Below are 20,199 nucleotides of genomic sequence, written 5' to 3' on the forward strand. Positions count from 1 at the left end.
GGAGGAGCTGATCCTCAACTGGGACCAGTCCTCTTCCTCTGCCGACAGTCGCTTGCTGTTCTCCGATCGAGGCGACGCCGAGCGCTACTTGAAGGCCGTCGACGATCTCCGGCGATCTCTCAGCGATACGGTCACCGCCAGCCCTAGACGCCTCTCATCCTCCTCCACCTCCACCTCGTCGCCGGCCAACACGCTGCAGATCGCCATGGCGAAGCTCGAGGACGAGTTCCGTCACATCCTTATCACCAAAGCGAACGATGTGGAGATCGATTCAGTCGATCTCAGCTGCCTCTCGATGAACAGCGATCGTAGCGACATCTCCGATGACGAGACCTCGACCTATCGATCTACGAAGAGTATACGAGAGATCGATCTCGTTCGGCCTGACGCCATCGTCGATCTCAAATCCATCGCCGATCGCATGGTCGAAGCTGGATACGGCCGCGAGTGCGTTCAAGTGTACGGAAGCGTTCGAAAGTCGGCGATCGATCTCAGTCTTCGCCATCTCGGAGTGGAGAAGCTCAGCATCGGCGAGGTTCAGAAGCTCGAGTGGGAAGTTCTTGAGAGCAAGATCCGACGATGGATCAGAGCTGCGAAAACTTGCGTTAGGGTTATCTTCGCCAGCGAGCGGGGTCTCTGTGATCGAATCTTCGAATCCGATGAATATCCGTTCATCGAGACGGTCAAAGGAGCGGCGCTCCAGCTCTTCGGATTTCCCGACGCGATCAGCATCGGCCGGAGATCGCCGGAGAAGTTTTTCAAGATTCTTGATCTTCACGACGCTATCTCGGATCTGCTACCTGATATCGAGGCTGTTTTCAGTTCGAAATCGTCGGAATCAATCTACAGTCACGCTTCAGATATCTTGTCTCGGCTCACTGAAGCTGTTCGTGGAATCTTGTCAGAGTTTGAGAATGCCGTTCTTCGAGATCCGTCGAGAACACCTGTCCCTGGAGGTACGATCCATCCTTTGACTCGGTATGTGATGAATTATGTCGGTCTTATATCAGAGTACAAGCAGACTTTATTTGAATTGATTGTGACTAAGCCGTCGACTAGTTCGAGGTTTAATGGGGATGGTACAGGTGGTGTAGTAATGGAGATTGATTATCCTGAATCGGAGAACAGGTCGCCGTTGGCATCGCATTTGATATGGATCATAGCTATTCTTCAGTACAATCTTGAGGATAAGGCAAATCTTTATAAGGATAATGCACTGTCTCATCTTTTCTTGATGAATAATGTTCATTATATAGTTCAAAAGGCGAAAGGGTCTCCAGAGCTCATAGAGCTAATTGGGAATGACTATTTGAGGAAATTGGCAGGGAAAATTAGAAACTCGGCCACTAGCTATCGGAGGGCAACTTGGGTGAAGATTCTTCACTTTCTGAGAGAGGAAGGTCTTCATGTGAGTGGAAGTTTCTCATCTGGGGTTTCAAAGTCGATATTGAGAGAGAGGTTCAAGTCATTTAATGCTGCATTCGATGAGGCACACCGGACCCAGGCAACTTGGCTTGTGCCGGATGTTCAGCTGAGGGACGAGTTGAAGGTTTCTATGTCTGCATTATTGGTGCCAGCTTATAGGTCATTCTTGGGGCGGTTCAGGCATCATATAGAGAGTGGGAGGCACCCTGAGATGTATATTAAGTACTCTGAAGATGATATTGAGGCAGCAATGGCTGATTTCTTTGAAGGGAGCCAGCCTAATCCGCTCAGCAGAAGAAAGACTCACTGAAATTGATCTCAAGAAAAAACGGAGTATATAATGGGTGTAGTTGTAGCAGAAATTCTTTTAATCTTTAGAAACTCTTCAGGTGCGTGCTCTTCCTTCCGGTTCATGTGATCAACAGATAGTACTTCAGCTTCAAATATCGCCAGCATGTGCCTGTTTACTTTCCCTGTGTAAGCAAGTTGATTCAATTCATTACATGATGTGGTTTTTTTCCCCCTCGCTTAGAATGTTCATATGATTGTTTCCTCTTGTTAGTGTCCATTTTGATGTCTAATACAATTTTTCATTACACTTCTAGCTGATCTTTGCCATTTGTAGTTCTTACTTATTTATGGAGTAGACCATAGAAGAAAGGTTAATGTTCTCTCTAGCTAGGGTTAATTTTGTTTGCTAATTTTGATAGTATTCCATAGGTTGTATCGTTGAAAATTTACTAGAAATATGACCAATAAGTTTGGGGTTAAATGGATCACCATTTTTGCCTTAGAGAAGTTAGCGACTCTTGTGTACTATTGGAAGTTTGTGTGTTGTGCCAGTAGAGAAGTTTAATTTGAAGCTTATCGCCAGCAAAATGCCGCTGATAAAAATGGCCAACAACTCTTAGATGATATGCAATTGTTGGTTTAGGGGCTGACCTCATTTTTATTTCTTTCATGTACTTCTATTTGCTTGCAATGTACTTTCGAATTTGTTGCGTAGTAGAACTTAAATACCTGTAGTAACTTGATTATGAGTCTTTTTTAACTTGTCTTTGAATGAACTTTAATAAAAAATCATGTCATATCAAAATACAGCCATGACGAGTAAGCTGTAAGCGTTGTCCTTGGAGAATTTGTAGAAAAAACTCTTTCTTTCTATATCTTCTTTAAGGAAGATCTAAAGGGATGAAAATTTATCTTTGAAAATCTAAATAGGAGGGTTAATGAATCCTGTGAGATCCCTTGATGAATATTTTGGGTCTTGTTTGGGGTATTTGCAGGACAGGTGCTTGGCTTTGTACTAACACGGCTATTTCCCCCTATTTTGTTTGACCCTAATTGTTGCATAGGTACAAATATAACCTCATGGAGATTTAGAACTTTGATATACCTGCGTGAACGTGATGTCAAATTCTCAAATTTAAGTATGTCAAGTTCGTAAATAAATTAGGTAGAGGGTGTCATGTAGGTTATGATATGAAACATTGCGTAATTGTTAAAGAACTACATGTTTAAAGAGGTAAATGGCAACTGTCCTATAAATCTGGAAGCTGTCACTCCTATTCAATTTTGCACTAAACAAAGTATAATTTGGATCCTCATACTATCCGAACACTCAAGCCAGAATAACATTTTGAATGTTTTGATTTTGAAACTGTTCTTTTTGTTGTTTATAATCTGTAGTTCACTATGAAATTTAGAAATTTGGTAACTAACCTGAATTATGCATGATGAAGTCAAATCTGATATGTAAATTGAAACTGTTGGTTTTCACTTTGTGATTTACTTAACTATGTATCGTGCCCTAATTTGCATTTGTTTATCTACTTTTTTCCATGGCGTCACAATGCAAGTTTATAAGATTTCTAGCCTTGGCCACTTGCACTTGCATGGTCTTCTTGGCATCGTTTAATATTTTTGGCATTCCTACGTCAATATGTGAATGGCATATCAATGTCTAGCGGGATTATCCTATATCTGTATGAATTGCTTAAAAACACAAACGCTTTAGGTGTAAGGTATTTCTATTTGTTATGTGTGCTTAAAGAAAATGAAGGGAGTGATAAAGTGGGAGGGGATGGTTGGTGACCATGTGGCTGCACATCTCAGATGCATGTGTTGGAAGTGAGTGAACAAGTGAGATAGGGTGAGTGTTAAGGTTGTGAGCTCAGGTCCTATGTCACATGTGTGCACGTCGTAATTTAACTATAAGAATCATAACCTAGTGATATGCATGTGTGCATGTCCCAGTAGAGATATGAATATTGTATTCTAGTGCATTTGTATGTGCATGTACTAGTTAGGATAATGATACAGTTGTCCACGGGTTTGTATTCTAATTAGGATACGCACTTAAATTCTACACCTATTTTCGTGTTTGAATATGCAATAGGGTATATTCCTATTTGGATTTCATATCTGTATCTGAATGCCAATACAAATTTCATGTCAAAATTAGGAAATGAATCCAAAATGCATAAAACCATATTTAGATAGGGGGCTGGAATCTGTATCCAAAATCATAGTGGTATTCAACACTACATCTTGCATGGCTTAAGTTACAGCTATGTGGATCCTAGTGTCAATCATCCTTGATGATACAAATATGTGCGTGGTCTGAAATGCTAATGCTTTTGTTGCTACAATTTGCTTGTGAAAATTATATTACCGCCTTTTCCTAATTTTTCAGCCTACCGTAGCTTGGTGTCTACAATGTACCTGGCCATGAATAAACCCAACACCTGTTAACAATTCATGATGCCACAGCTTTGATGTATCATTAGGCCTCGTAATGGTGTTTTTTTTTTTTTTTGACGTGTTGTTATGAATTATTGACATATCTTATATCAAAGGATACTAAAATTGCGAAGCTTGTCTACATTGCAGATCAGTCTACGTCAATAATACGATAGAAGTCTTTGATTTTTGCTGCTATGAGCCGTCCAAATGACAGCTGAGAATACTGAGGGTTAACAACTGTACATGCTTCTTCTTTAATAAAGAGTACTAATCACTTCTCACTTCAGATTGAGCTGGAAGAATGGCTTTTGTAGGTAGTGATATTGTTTGTGCATTCTTTTTCGAAGTACAAGTTGTAAGTAATAACTGTCTTTTAGACAATTTCTGGTTGTCATTCTGTTAGCTGATTTCTGAAGTTGAAGGGCATATGCATCATATATTTGAATCAATTTGAGATGGTTGTCTTACCGCTCAAACAAGAATTTCTTCTTCCTGGAGTTTCTTTAGAGGATAAGTAAAATTGCAGTATAATCTCTTCTTTTCTCCCCCTTTAAATTGCAGCAATGAGGTTATTTGTCCATGCAGTCTTAAATTTTAGCAAATAAATTGAAGTAAAGCCAGATATGTTTTAACGTAAAGGAATTCTTGGTATTAATTGCTCGAGATTTTGATTTTTTTTTGGGGTTCTTTTTCCATATATACTCCTCAAGTTATAGGTAAGTTTAGAGCTATTTTCCAAATTATTATAATTGTGATGTTACTTAACGCAAATTGTAACAAGTCTTTAGCTTTATCCGTCAGGTTGACCGTAGTTAAATTTTTAATAGTTAATGAGTAAAAAAAATTGCTTATCCCTGTAAACGGACGTTGATGGCTGAGGGCTGTTTGGTTGGCCTAAAATGCGGAGAAAAGCCCAAAAACGAAAACTGACAGGGTGGAAGGTGTCAATTTTCTTTAGTCCTCATGTGTGTTATAAAATAAGAGAGGCCTGGAACATGATTGCCACGTGAGGTTTGTGTAAGCTCAAAAAGAGCTTGGTTAGGCCTATCAAAGGAAAGTGTTGGAACTACGGTCAGGAGGACCATATATCTTCAGTCTGTGAAGCGCCAAAGAAGAATGCGAATGAGCAGGAGGCTCATATCGTGCAAGATGTCTTGATCCCTGTTATAGACAGCGATTCTGATTATTGGGTTATTGACTCAAGAGCCTCATTCCACGCCACTGCTAATAGGAAGCTTCTTCAGCTTATCTGATTAATCATGGGCCATCAGTTCCATTGGATTTTAGGATTCCAGAAGAGGTTTGGAGTGGCAAGAAGATTAATATCTCACACTTGCGAGTATTTGGCTACATGGTATATGTTCATATCAGTGAACATGTCACGAACAAGCTAGAACCTAAGTCACAGAAGTATACATTCATTGGATACGGCATTGATAAGTTCGGGTATCGTTTGTGAGATGATAATGATTGAAGAATGGATTTTTTCATGGAGGAGAAGATGCTTGCGAAGATGGCAGGAGTTAGGGAGAGATCGTTGATGGCGGTTTGATCTCCAAATGGGAGATTATTAGTCTCGAGAGTGTAGACCAAACCTGGAATCAAATCAACGAAGAAAACTGGAAAAACCCAGTTCGGTCGACCGACAGGTTTGGTCCGGTCGACCGCAATCGACTGTAGGAAAAAACCCAGGAAATTCACTTAGCCGGGTCGACCGAAATTGATGACGGTCGACCCGAGACTTGTCATCTGGATCGACCGAATGTGATGGCCGATCGAACCGAAAAACGTGCACAATACCCTGTAAGAAATCTGACTTCTGCCGGTCGACCGATGACACATGGTCCGGTTGACCGAAAGCAGTTTTTCAGGTTTCCTGAATTCGTTTTGGGATTCTGTTTTGGGTGGGTTATATATTTTATATATATATATATATATAATATTATATATATAATATATATATATATATATAATATATATATAGATATATATTATATATATATATATCCTAATGGAGTTTTTAGGGTTATCTAGGGTTTGTTGAACATGAAAAAAGATGGATTTTGACGGTTCTTTGAGATTAGAAATCGTAGAGAGAGAGAGACTAATTATGAGCATTGTAATCTTCTTTAATTAATGAAAGAATTGTGTGATGTGGCTCCCAAGGACGTAGTCACGTTGCCGAACCTCGTTAAATCTGGTGTGTTCTTTCTTGTTTATCTTTCCTGTAATTTTTCTTTTATTTGCGATGATTTTCCTACTTGCTAAACTCTTAGCACAAGATCCGGAAGGGCACGACTTCGATTGATTTTTTCGAATCCCCAACAACTTGATTGTTTCGAATCCCCAACAACTTGATTGTTTCGAATCCCCAACAAGATTTGGAGGAAATGTTGTTTCCATTTCGAAAAGACCGAAATCTAGAAAGCGTATTAAAACTGAGTATAAAAAAACACTTCATACCTACTCGTGATTGAAGAGAGGAAAATGGGGAAATACTTGGGTTACTGCTCTATTTGTCTCTCATTTCATCTTCTCCCTCCTTTTTCTCTTGCCTCCATTGATCTCTCCTTTTTTCTCCCGCCTCCTTCTGCATCTCTGTGGATGATTTGGAAACAAAAACATCAAATTGGAGGTAAAGATCACTAGAAATCTCCAATCTAACCCCTAGAAACTGAGAAACTGTTGGATCATGTATGAATCTTGCTCTTTTTTACCATTTTGCTTTATTTTTATGTTTTTCTGGGGGAAATTTGATGGGATTTGCTTAGATCTCGGTTTAAGTAACTATATATGTTGTTAGCATCACTTTGGCCTTTATGTTGTTCTTCAATTTATTGATGAATTAAAGGAGATCGTGGACCTACTTCAATTTCTTTTTCAATTTATAGATGAATTAAATTTGCAATTTGTCATTCTATGAGCTTCAATTGTTTCTTCAATTCCTATTTTCCCTTTTCATTTTTTTTCTTCTGAAAATGAAATTTTGAGTTGAATTGGGTTTAATTGAGTATATGAACTGATGTAGAGTTACATTCCCATATTCTCATGAGTATGCTTGGCTATTTGTGAGTTACATTCACATATTCTCTTAAAGATGCTTGCTATATTTGTTGGGGGAATTCCCTTTTTTAACTTGAATTGGGTTTAATTTGATAATAATTTCTGGGACAAATTTTTAAAAACACCCCTTTCTAAAATTTATTAAGCAAACCCGACCCTTTAAAAAAATAATGAGCAAAACCGACCCTTTTCAGAAGAAAATGGTTGGTTTTGCTGTCGGAGGGTTTTTGCGAACTGTACGGGACTAGTAGTCCCGTGCACTTCATTTTCTAAGTTTCTGCTTAAAAATTCCATGTTCCATATGCAAGTTTTTGCCTAAAACAAAGTGCACGGGACTAGTAGTCCCGTGCACTTCCTGTGCACGTTTCCAGTGCAATTCCTATATGGATTTCCTGTCAATTCCCTGTACAAACTTAAATGCAACTCATATAACACCATAAACTCATTTACAAATCTAAATATCATAAATTACACCGCAAACTAATTTACAAATCCAACAATTCACACCACAAACCCACTTACTAATCCAACAATTCACACCACAAACCCACTTACAAATCCAACAAATCACACCACAATCTCGACTACAAATCCAAAAACCATCTCACATCCCGAAATAGATTTGTAATGTACATACCAAAATAGTTTGTAATGTATATAATAATAATGATTAGTTTACATACATCCAATAACTCTTCTCCTCCTCCTTTGTCTTCGTCCACCTCCATCCCGACCTTCGACGAGTTCGTGATCCGTTGCGCTTGTGGTTGTGACGGCCCAGCTCCATCGTCAACACGTTGGGAATGTCCAGTTTCATTGTCGTTTCTGCGTCGTCCTCAACTTTGTCGTGGTTGACGTGTGTATACGAATTGCGTTACCTCTCGTCCATCATGAAGATCTTCGTGAGTTTGGTGTAAGGCTTAGTGAAGCCTCCACATTATTGACTAATATATTGATACATGTTCATGTGCTTCGGGATATGTACCTGTGAGAGAGAATTTAAAAAATCGAAAATAGAAAAATTACTTTAAAATTTAAATTATAGAATGTAAATTTGATATTTAATTGTATATTACTTACTCGAGCCAATTCCATGCCACAATTTGCAATGGTTTGAACATCATCTATTGCTGATACCTGCAAATTTTTTAAAAAACACATGTTAGCAATGTTGAGAAATAACAATAAAAATGGACTTAAATCAAAATCTGAAAATACTTACTAATTCTCTCTCATCTATACCCTAGGGCACATATCCTTTTTGCAACTCAACCGGTGCTGTGGTCGCATGGAATATCCATCTTCGGGTTATCCCCCAATACCAAGTGTAGTAATCTGATTCTCGGGGAGTTGGTTCAATTTGCTCAACAATACAAAAATGTATATCATTCCATCTGTGTATATAGTTTTGATGCTCAGCTGCCCAGTCCTTTTGTTGGCCTCCTTTCTTTGTCTTCCTCTCTATTTTTTCAACAAATTCCGAAACATGTTGTGCAAGACTAAATTGTCGAAGCACGTGGTCCGGTACATGCATTTCTACTATCTCAAAACATATTAGAGGAACTCTGGCTCTCCATGTAACTGGGTATTCTATGCATACCGGAGGTAGATGATTGAGAAATTGGGTATAGGGCTCCATCTACAAAGTATTTCATATAATTGTTGCATATCATTAAAACTAAATTTGATATATAGAAGAAAAACTCCATCTACAAAGTATTTCATATAATTGTTGCATATCATTAAAACTAAATTTGATATATAGAAGAAAAAGCTCATTTTTATAGAATGCATATCATTAAAACTAAATTTGATATATAGAAGAAAAAGCTCATTTTTATAGAAATGATACCTGAAAAATCTTCATACGATCAAGTTCATTTTGGTAGAAATCTAATTGTCTAGTCGGGGTCACGTCATACCATTTTTGGACATTTCATCTATGTTGTTTTCAAAATTTAGTACCACAATGATAACTACAATTATATTTACTTCGTTAAAAAAATATAATACCTGCATCCCAGTGGAATTTGGCCATCTAATTGTAAATTCACGCATACCCTCGGTTTCAGATGAAGTCTCTCCCATGCCCATACTTATAGTAAACTTAGACACCCTTTTAAGTCGCTGTTTTTCATGAATGCCACTTTGGACATCTCTCTATATAAGTACGCTAAAACGGCACTACCCCACGATAACGCACCACATGTGTCCAAGTCTTCGAGTAGTGGCAATGACGTAGCATATTCACAACATTTCAATTTATTAAAATAAGTTAATTCAATGAAATACGGATTCAAATTATATCCTACACATACCTCGCAAGCACTTTATCTTTGCTCGAATCTGGAAATAATATAGAACCGATCATGTGCATAATGTACACATGTGCATGTTGCTCAATCAATATTTGTGGCGCATCAATAGGCAACTGTACTGAGAAGGTCTCTTTCAACCACTTCAATTTAATATATCCTCGAGGCATTGACTCTGGAGCTACACCTAACAACTCCTTACACCTAGTCGGCCAATGATGTCTATCACTGCCGGTAACGCACGGACCATCTATACAGAGACCGAGTATCATTGCTATGTCCTGTAGAGTAATGGTAGACTCTCCTATTCGGAAGTGGAAAGTATTGGTCTCCGGTCTCCATCGATCTATCAAAGCAATGACTAGTGGCTAATCAAGCTTCATCCAACGAAGATTTAAACATGTCAAGAAGCTGGCCCATCCTACAGCTGCTATGATACGCTCATCCTCTAGACGCCAACGGCTATGGTCGAGGCTATGATCAACCATAATGATATTCAGGCCTATCTGTAGAGCAAATGAGAGTATAAGAATGCAATATTGCAATGATAACAATATGCAATTATAAGAAACTTAATTACCTTAGTAAAGGATATAATATGTGAACGGTGTTGAGGCTGGTCATATAGGACGTCATCACTAATCGACCTAGGTTGCATGGTGAAGATACATGCACATACAATTATACACATACCAATAACCGATCAAATACTAATTACATTTTCTTCATTAAAATATATCAAAATTTGAACATGTTAATTATTACCAATTAGTTGCTATCTATTGGGTCTAGCTGGACAATGAGGTCAAGTATGTCCCAGTTGTTTGCAAAGATTGTATTTTTTATGCTTGACAACTCCTTCTCGCCCTTGATCTATGCTTCCCCTAATTCGCACAGATTACGGTTGACATGCTTGTCTCTTGTATTGAGGTGGAAATAAATGTGGTCCATTATATTCGGGCCAATACCTACTATCATCGGATGGATGAAAACTCTCACTATAGATCTTTCGATAGTGAATTGTTGAATACCAAGGCGAACAATACCGATTATAGGAAATTCTAGCACCTCCCGGCTAATTGGAAAAAGCCGCAAGAACATGTGCACAAGGTTTTTGGAGTTGTGGTATGTTACATGTGCAAGTGCAATCAACATCAAATAGTTTAACGGTGTAGATACCGTCACAATCTTGTACCTGCCATTCGTTGTCATTGAATACAGTAATTTGACATAATCTTGCCGCCTCAATTCTTCTATGTAAAATGGACTCATTTTTTGGTGTATAACGGGTTGTCCAGTCTACGCCATCATCATGCCTTTTGTTGAAGTATGCGTTTAATCTATAGAACTTTCTCACAACCAATGATTGTATTAGCATAGCTCGTGCTTCTTTAAGACCGTCATTAAAGCTCTCAGAGCAATTAGTTGTCATCATGCAAAACCGCACACCCTCCTCATCCTTACATAATGCCCATCGATGCTCGAATTGAGGCTTCAAGTTATTTTCAATCCAATGTGCATCTAATGACAAAGACTAGATGTTCTCCCTACAATGTTCATACACTAATGACAAAGTAACATTTTACATGGTAGTTTGTTGCATTAGTTTTTACCGGCTTGAATTCGACCCGATTCTTGATGGACCATTCTCGGATTGCAAAGATCAATGCCTCCTTGCTCTCGAATAGATCCCCATTTTTAAAAAGCGAAGTCCTCAGGCCGTTGAAAATTTGGACCAACATCAACAAATTCAGCTTGAGAAGTATTTATCTAGTCCTCATTTTGAAACTCGTCAGACAACGGATCTTCAGCTTCCACATAATCATTATTAACATTAAATTGTTCCATCCAACGGGAGTCATCATCGATTCCAGCTGCCACATGCATGCTATCAATTTGCACGTCATCTTCTTCAATATGATCCGAGTCATCATTTGCTTCTTCTTCTACAACTGATCCGAAGGGTAGGTTACCTGTAACATGACCCGAAGCGTCATTAAATATAGTACTTGACGTCCCACCAAGAGAATGCTCACTTAAATGTTGTAGTTAAAACTAAGGCTCTTGACTTGGAGATGTCATAAAATCACTCAACTCATTGTCGAAGTCAAGCATCCGAGAAAACTCTCCTTGAGGTCGTGAAACTTGGGCAAATTCCTAAATCAGATACTTCTCAATGAACAACTCAATTGACGTTTGTTTTTTGACTAATTGTTTCATGTCATTCAATTCCTCATCGTTGGTAATCTCCACGGCAATAGTTCTACTCTCATTTATCGGACAATTGAAGAACACCTTAATTGCATGCTCTACTTTATTAATTTTAGTAACTCTGTGTATTTCCTTCATCATTCCATCAAAATTACATGACTTAGATAGCATGAACAATTTCCTAGAACCTCCCTCATACATAGGCATATTATTCACTCCGACACCGAGGCTCCCATAAAAGAAGCAAATAATGGGTATAAAGTTTGCCATCGAAACTGAAAATCAACAATCCATCATATGTAAATAATCTATTATAAATGAAAATATTATTCATCATATTATTCATCATTATTCATCTTATGTAAATAAATTTAATACCCTAATCAATCCCAAATAATGGCTAAACCCTAATCATTATTCATCATATGTAAATAATGGCTAAACCATAACTCCCCAATCACATTATTCATCATATTTCACAAAATAAAAACTAAAAATTTTCATATCCGAAATCATAAACCCTAATCAATCCAAATCATTCATCAAAACCCTAATCTTACCCAATTCATATCCCTCATCAAAATTAACAACAAAATTAAAAAATTAAACATTGATCGGAGTTTGGTGATTGTGGTGACAGCAGCGGCAGTCACAAGCTTGGATGGAGGCGGCGGCGGCTGTGGTCAGTGTTTGGTCGGAGGGTGCGGCGGGACAACGCTGTGGTCGGCAGAGAGGACTGTTGACGCGGCTAGGGGAGTCGGCGGGGGATCACCGAGAGAGGGTTGGGGGGTCTAGTCTTTGGGAGGGGATTTAGGGGAGGTAGTCCGGTGCACGAAAAAAGGGGGGGGGAAATATTAGGGTTGGGGGAGTCATGAGGATAGGGTTGGGGGTGACGGTACGGTAGTGGAATTAAAGTGGACTGCACGAGACTAGTAGTCCCGTGCAGTTCGTAAAATCCTCCAACAGCAAAACCAACCCATTTCTTCTGAAAAAGGTCGATTTTGCTCATTATTTTTTTCAAAGGGTCGGCTTTGCTTAATAAATTTTAAAAATGGGTATTTTAAAAATTTGTCCTCATTATTTACAGCAAGTTCGTCATCTCAAATTATATGAAATTAAGTAATGATTTTTTTCTACCTTTTTAAAGTATTACCTAATAAACCAAACAAAGTAACAAAAAAGTAAAGAAATGAGCTTTGGATAATAACCCCACTGGTGTTAATGAACACAACCATAGTAAATGAATCGGAATATTTATGCTTAGCTGCCATAGTTTTAGTATGAAGGTTCACTATTCACATGTGAAAGGGCTCCCTCATTTAACTAAACTAGTTGGATTGCACGTGCAAGGCACGTGGTAAATTTTTAAATTTATTAATTTAGTATTGACTCATTTCATTAAGAGTTATTTAATTTAAACCATCAAACATATGGATAGAATTTAAAAATTCAAACGGATTGAATAATAAAATTACATTTATGTATCAATTGTTTAATAAATAGATTGTTTGCATCCTTAACAATAGAAAATAATAAATTATTTTATAAAAGAATTTTATTAGGTATACAATTGAGTTTTAATCAACCAATGCTAACTATATACAGATGACAGTAGATGACCTATTTAATCATAATCATCCAATATAAAAATCAACCAATGCTAACTATATACAGATGACAGTAGATGACCTATTTAATCATAATCATCCAATATAAATGTTACTAAAATAGTAGCATCAATTTTTTTCCTTTAGTCCTACTTATTTCTATCTCCTCAAAACAATTAATAGTCATACAACAAACAGTAGAGATAATAAATATTTCTCTTTATTATTGGATATTTTGAGCTTTAATGGTTCCAAATTTCTTTTTAGCGGTAAGCTACTTATACCTATTAGGAGCGTGAGATTTTTTGATTACATGTTTATGAAATTCATTGAATCGAAGTACATTGCAAGATTTTTAAAACTTGTGAAGTTAGTATAGAGCAATTATTTTTGAGAAGGCTAAGAACCAAAAAATCATACTCTTAAAACAATAGTTCTATCATTGATAAAATGAACTGAAGATAAAACCAAAGGAGGAAAATCATGATACTATAACTAAAAAGAATCAGATTTGTCTTTACAGTTATTGATTAGCTTTAATTGATATTTCCTGTAGAGTTCTCTCAGATTGCGCTCCAAAAAGTTTCTTATTATAATCTTGTCACAGGTTAAAAGCAATGATACTATAACTGTAGGCAAAGAGGAGGCATTGCTCAGATCCAGGTAACAACTATTTCTCCATGCCTTTTCAATTTCCTTTATTTTGAATCAGGGTGCATTATAAAAGTCTGTATAACTGCTTGTTATACCATGGGATGCTATAGCAACTGCCAGAAGTAATAAACTACAGAAGCAATCTCAAAGAATTGAATGGAGCATCAATAGGGTGCAGAAAGCATCAGTATATGCCTCAAAGCAGGGAGTCATGTCGAAGATTTATCTCTCTCGGAGTCCTTATTAGAAAAGGCTATTCCGTCAATTGCTCTTGTTACAGTGGGTGAGGGTGCTTGGGCCAGCTTTTGGGCCATTGTCTGCTCGGTATCGAGTCCGGTCATGTGCACTCTCGCCTGCGCGTCTTGACTTAAGCGTGAGGTCTGATATGTGGCCGCCGCCGAATGAACCTCGTCTTCGCCGCAGGAGGGAGGTACTAGGGTGGAATAGTCAAACCCTCTCGGAGTCCTTATTAGAAAAGGCTATTCCGTCAATTGCTCTTGTTACAGTGGGTGAGGGTGCTTGGGCTGCTGGTGTAGTACTCAGCAGCCATGGCCTTATACTCACAAATGCTCATATTTTGGAACCATGGAGATTAGGAAAAACATCTCTGCTAGGTTCGATGGACAAATATGCAGCAACATCTTCTCATGAAAATTCTTTAGATTCTGTGACAAATGAGCATGAAACATCGTTCTTGAATTCAAATTACAGAAGCTATGGAAAAATATTAGTTTGCTTGTGTTTGCATTGTAATTATAAATACCCATGAAACTAATTTTTGCAATCTGATTTCACTTAGATCACGGAACATAATGATTTATCTAATAGCAACGAATTAACCATAACCATGTCTCAACTGTAACTTAACATGCTAGCTCTCATGGTTTTCAAACTCTACTCTGTTTCATCTCTTATGTCGTAATACAAAATCTAGCATGTTAGTGATAGTGCAGACATCTTGCTCCAATTGCTTGATGTATGGATTGTTAAAGTTGTTCGAACTCATTAATATTATTTGTCGATGAGTTGATTGCAAAGATAATTAGTCCTCTTGTCCGGCTAGGAAGTCCTCTTTTAATTGAAGATACATTGAGGAAAAACCTACAAGAGAAGCAGCAGCTTGAATTAACTAAAATGAATGGTTCAAGTATTGATCTTCAGAGGGTAGTGAAATCAACATACATGCTAGGTGTTGAAGATTCAAATTGGCCACTGCCACAGTTTATCAGAAGATTCTGATCCTTTTTAGACACAGAATGAATAAGAGGAATTTTGTCCAATGCTGCAAGATACAAGAGAATTCAGCATTAATGATATTATTAAAATTTAATAATTTTAACAAACTGGAACAATAAAATGAAAAGAAAAATAAATGAACCATTAGTAATATAATTCTTCCCCCTCTTCTCTTTCTATGACTTGTTATGCTAGAAGAAGTTTATGACAACATAAGTTACCTGAGTCATAAGAGACATCAAGGGTTTCATCTAGGGCAAGTCATTTCTGCATGGAATAGAAATTTTATTACAAAATTGTCTTGCAAAACATAAGACTTTAGAATATTGAAATGTACGGCTTTATGTAAAGAGAGAAGGGGAAAAAAGAACCTTCAGATTCTGATAGCATGTTTCAAGGTCATCATTAACCAAAACATGGTCAAAAAGACCTGGGGCTCTTCCTTGCTCGAGCTCAGCTTTCGCATTTCTTAGCCTCTTTTGAACTTGTTCCTCAGTTTTTGTTCCTCTACATAAAGCACAATAAGACACAAATACACTACATAAGATTTACAATATAAGAGAATGTATGTCTGCATAGTGAGTTACGCTTTTGAAAATACTCTAAAATCTCTTATATACCGAGAGCGAAGGCGCTTCTCAAGCTCATCAAATGATGGGGGGCAGATAAATACAAAAATCACTTCATGAGAGCTTGCCCTCATTGATCTAGCACCCTGAACATCTATGTCGAGAATACATCTCTACAATAAAGAAATTGAAGAAATATCTTCAAATTTACCAATTGCACAAACACAATAGTGATTAGCTGCCAATGATTTCACATAAATTACACAGGTATTTGTTGAATTCATGTATTTGGCCAATCCACTTGATCTATCTTCGTCATATTCAACAGTAACCTCTAAGGATGTTCAAATATACTACAAACTCCACCATCCTCTATGTAAATCTGTTTAGATTCTTATGTTGTTTTCTAATGATATGTCATTATCCAAATGATATCAAGCAATTAACTATATACTGTCAATTTCATAAAGTCTGAAATACAAGATGAAACAATATGAAGATTACAAACCTCAAAGAAAATCTTCAACTGTTAAAATTCCTGATTTATTCATGTAGGGTGAAAACTTGATTTCCCGAAAATAGTGAGTGTTTGTTTGTATTAATAAGAAGGCTTATTACAAACTAACAAATCAAATGTTTACAACAGAAGCAGAGGGAAAGCCCTCTTTGTTTTGTGTGGGGACTTTAGGTGGCTACAGGATGCTTCGCTCGATGCTCGTGTCGAGTCTGCTTCCCTTGGACCGTTCGAATGAGGTTGCTGGGGAGCTTCAGTACGCAGTAGAAGCTCGGGCCAATAGAGTTCGGGTCTGCTTAGTTCGTCGGCGATCGGAGCTCGGAACTAGGCGGTGGTGCTGTAATGCAAGGATCTGCTAACAGCTTGGTCTCAACTCTTTTTCTCCAAGTTTTGCGACCTCTCCTCCAGTGTGCTGGAAGGGGCTTTTAAATGAAAGAGGGACAGCTTGACTCCTCCTTGAATTATGGGATGTGACCACATCTTCTTCAGAGACGTCTAGCTGTTCCTCGATACCATGAATGGTCATTCGAGGGATTGTGCTTTATGTCCTGTCACCTAAAATGGGAAGGCCCATCCTTGTATATGAGGCAACGGCCGTCTGCTATCCGAGTGGACTTGACCAGCATTAATGAACCGCATTTATGAGTTCGCAGATCGATGAGGTGTCTGTCCGATCACTCGTACTGTGCGTGACCGCCCGGTGTGTTTTGAGCACGGTGCTTTCTCCTTTCCGGTCAGGAGAGGCGGCGAAGTAGGTGCACAGTACTCGAGTGGGTCTAGCCAACTTGCCGAGTGCCGGCGGATCTAGCTCTTGACTCAGACAACCGAGATGAGTCGCATTTATGAATGCTCAGGTTGACTCGACACCTGCCCAGGCCTTCGTGCTGTGCGTACTGCGAGCGGCCGTTTGATGGTCCTGGGGTACTGTGCTCTCTCCCTTCGGGTCGAGAGGGATGGGAAGGTCCATCTCAGCACGTGGGGTAGCGGATACCCAGCTGTACTAACGGTCTTGGGGTTTGCTGGCGGATTCGACTCTGTACTTGGGTAGGCGAGTTGAGTGAAAGGCGAACTTCCGCCATCCTGATCGATCTTAACTCGTGCTGGCGAGCCGACCGTAAGGCGAACCTATAACCGAGCATATCTGACGTCTATGCGATTTAGGCCCGTGCCAGAGAACTGAGCGTGCGAGCTCTTCTCGCAGGCGAATTTCCTGTAAGCCTATAGAGGTATTTTTTACCGTCTACAATTCAACCGCTTGTGGAATGAACCATCCTTCCCGATTTTTTCCAATCGCCAGACCTCATCCTTTAGACTAGGTGTGTAGTGTTTCTTGTATACTATAAAAGGTTAAAAGGAAAGAAGTGTTTAAAAGACAACTTTTAAGGGGACTATAATGGAGAACTGCAAATAAACATGTAGCAAACGCACATTCCCCTCTGTTATTTTTTACGGTAAAAGCTTCTGTTTTTGCCTCTTGAACACGAATTCCCTCACAGAAGCCTGAAGCAACCTTCAGACCAAGCCTAAATTTTTTACTACATATTCAGCTAGATATGTCGGTAAATATAAGGTCTCCCAGGGTCCCAACACCTTCTTTAAGTGATACCTGCAAATCCTCAGTCAACAGTGGCCTCTTTCATTCTCGTTCTTTGACAAAATGGCTTTCAAACTCTTCCTTCGTCCAGCCATCTTCATCTTCATTGTTGAAATCGCCCTCAAGAACAACAATGTCTAATTTTATAGACACCTCAGTTCCTGATGTTACAACATGGACAGCATTTGCATCGAGCAATACAACATGAATTGCAGCTCCCTGCATCCTTTCAGATCACCTCCCATAAACAGGCGCAAGGACAACCTTGGCCTGAAATGCAACTGCAAGTTTCTTTCTTCTGGACCTTGTATTTGCTTTGGAGGAGACCTGATTCACGTGATGTATGATATAAGAGGTTTAGATTTGAATGAGTAATCAAGCATATTAAAATAAAATAAAGTTAAGAAAAAAATAATCTGAATAAAGTACAATACAGGAACTTGAATGAGTAACCGCATCACCAAAAATAAAAAAACTAACATGGTAATGTTTTCAAAATTGAGTGCTGTCAAATAAAATGCTCTTGAGCTCTGAGAAATGCTTCATACTTAAGTATTAACGTAAGACATAAATGTCTGACCACAAAGATGCATAAATGGATATCCTTCAGGTAACCATGATATGAGGTAGGAAATAAGAAATTCAATGTGACCAAAAGATTAAACAGGACTTATATTTAAGCAGCCTTAAAACTAAAAGGCTGAACAAAACCTAGTAAAATAAGATCACGTCATTGCAAAATAAACCATGATGTTTACTGGCATATTTTTAATTTTCCAATTGCAGATGTACCATCAAAATCGAACCACACACAAGTTTCTTACTTCCACGTGACGACAACAAAAATGGCTAGAGTAGGCGAATGTTACTCATGAATATATAATCCATAAAATAAGATGATATAGAGTTCTAAAGCAAGGATGTATCCAGCAGTAAGTATTAATAGAGTTAAATTATAAAGCAAGAACATATCCAGCAGCAAGTGTCAATATCCCGCACCTTTCACCAAGTCTAGCAGGACCCAACTTTGCTAAAGCCCGCTCCACTTCTTCACTAACCTATACAAGCACAAAGTAAAACACAGACCTGATGAAAATAAGAACATATATGATCAAAATCCAATTGAATTGATGAAGGAACACGTTTGCTGACTTATGAATTTGATTTCATAATATTTTAATTATAACAATTTATAATTTGTATGCATAGTAATCTAAAGTATTTCAGGAATATGAAGTGATGTAGCTTTAGGGGCTGTTTGGTTCGTTTTCTTGATATAGAGAAATGCAATTCCATGTAAAGAAATACAAGTTTTGAGTTTTTTAAACTTTTCCAAGAAATAGATTGTTTTGCTTTGGTTCGCACATAAAAATGGTGAGAAACCAATGTATTTATTTTTCTTGTGTTTGGTTCACATAGAAAAAAAAAGAAACCTTTTGTAAACAAAGCAGAGAAGGAAAAAAATCTGACGTGACAGAGTTTTCATCAATTTCACTCGGTTGGGGAAGAAAATCGGAGAGGGAAAAAAATCTGAGCTGGCGACAATTTAGCAGAGTTTTCCCTCTTCCATCTGAGCGAACCAAAGCGGCACAAAGAAATGGACGGAAACAAAAAAACTGATGTGGAGGGCTAAAAATCTGACGTGGAGGGGTTTTCTGAGTTTTCCACTCCTTATAATAGCGAACCAAACAGCCCCTTAGTATGAATTTGATTACATCCTTGAAACAATGATTATTCTCGCATTTGAATGCAGACTTACCATTGTTGTGCGCAGCGAAAATTTCGGCAGCACCTCTAGTGCTCGACAAGAGAGTAGATCTCAACTAAATCCCTGTTTCACAAAGGAAACAAGAACCGAAAGTAAAATATCTCAACAAAGTGGGATATCAGCTCTTCCTCTCATCAGTTCTAGGACTGACTTGTCGAGGGAACCTAAACTCTCTATTACAAATCACAACACGAACACAAACAACTAATTTTAACATGGTTCGGCAAGTTGCCTACGTCCACGGGGCAAGGGGGGTCTACTATTAGAGAGAAAAAGAATACAAATGAGTTTACAATCACACAACTTTCACAAATTAAACCCTCAAATAGGCTCCTTGCTTTTCTTCTCAAAAATGTCAGCCTCCAAAAACTTTTCTTTCTGCCAATTTTCCTCTTTACAGCCGCCAAAGTCTGCTTCTCCCCTTTTGCACACCTCTTCAAGAAGCCCTAGGGTGGGTATTTATATCCGCTGGTTCTTAGCCTCCCACATGGTTACATC

General features: G+C 38.2%; 1 protein-coding gene across 1 annotated transcript; it reads left to right on the forward strand.

Moving 5' to 3' along the window:
* LOC109820035 (exocyst complex component EXO70B1-like) lies at positions 79–4,619 on the forward strand. The gene is made up of 2 exons (XM_020386088.1): positions 79–1,814; positions 4,318–4,619. Exon 1 carries the CDS (start codon positions 206–208, stop codon positions 1,733–1,735), a length of 1,530 nt encoding a protein of 509 aa, XP_020241677.1. The 5' UTR covers positions 79–205; the 3' UTR covers positions 1,736–1,814; positions 4,318–4,619.

This window comes from Asparagus officinalis, chromosome 8, assembly GCF_001876935.1.
Source record: "Asparagus officinalis chromosome 8, Aspof.V1, whole genome shotgun sequence".
In the NCBI taxonomy this organism is placed as follows: Eukaryota; Viridiplantae; Streptophyta; class Magnoliopsida; order Asparagales; family Asparagaceae; genus Asparagus; species Asparagus officinalis.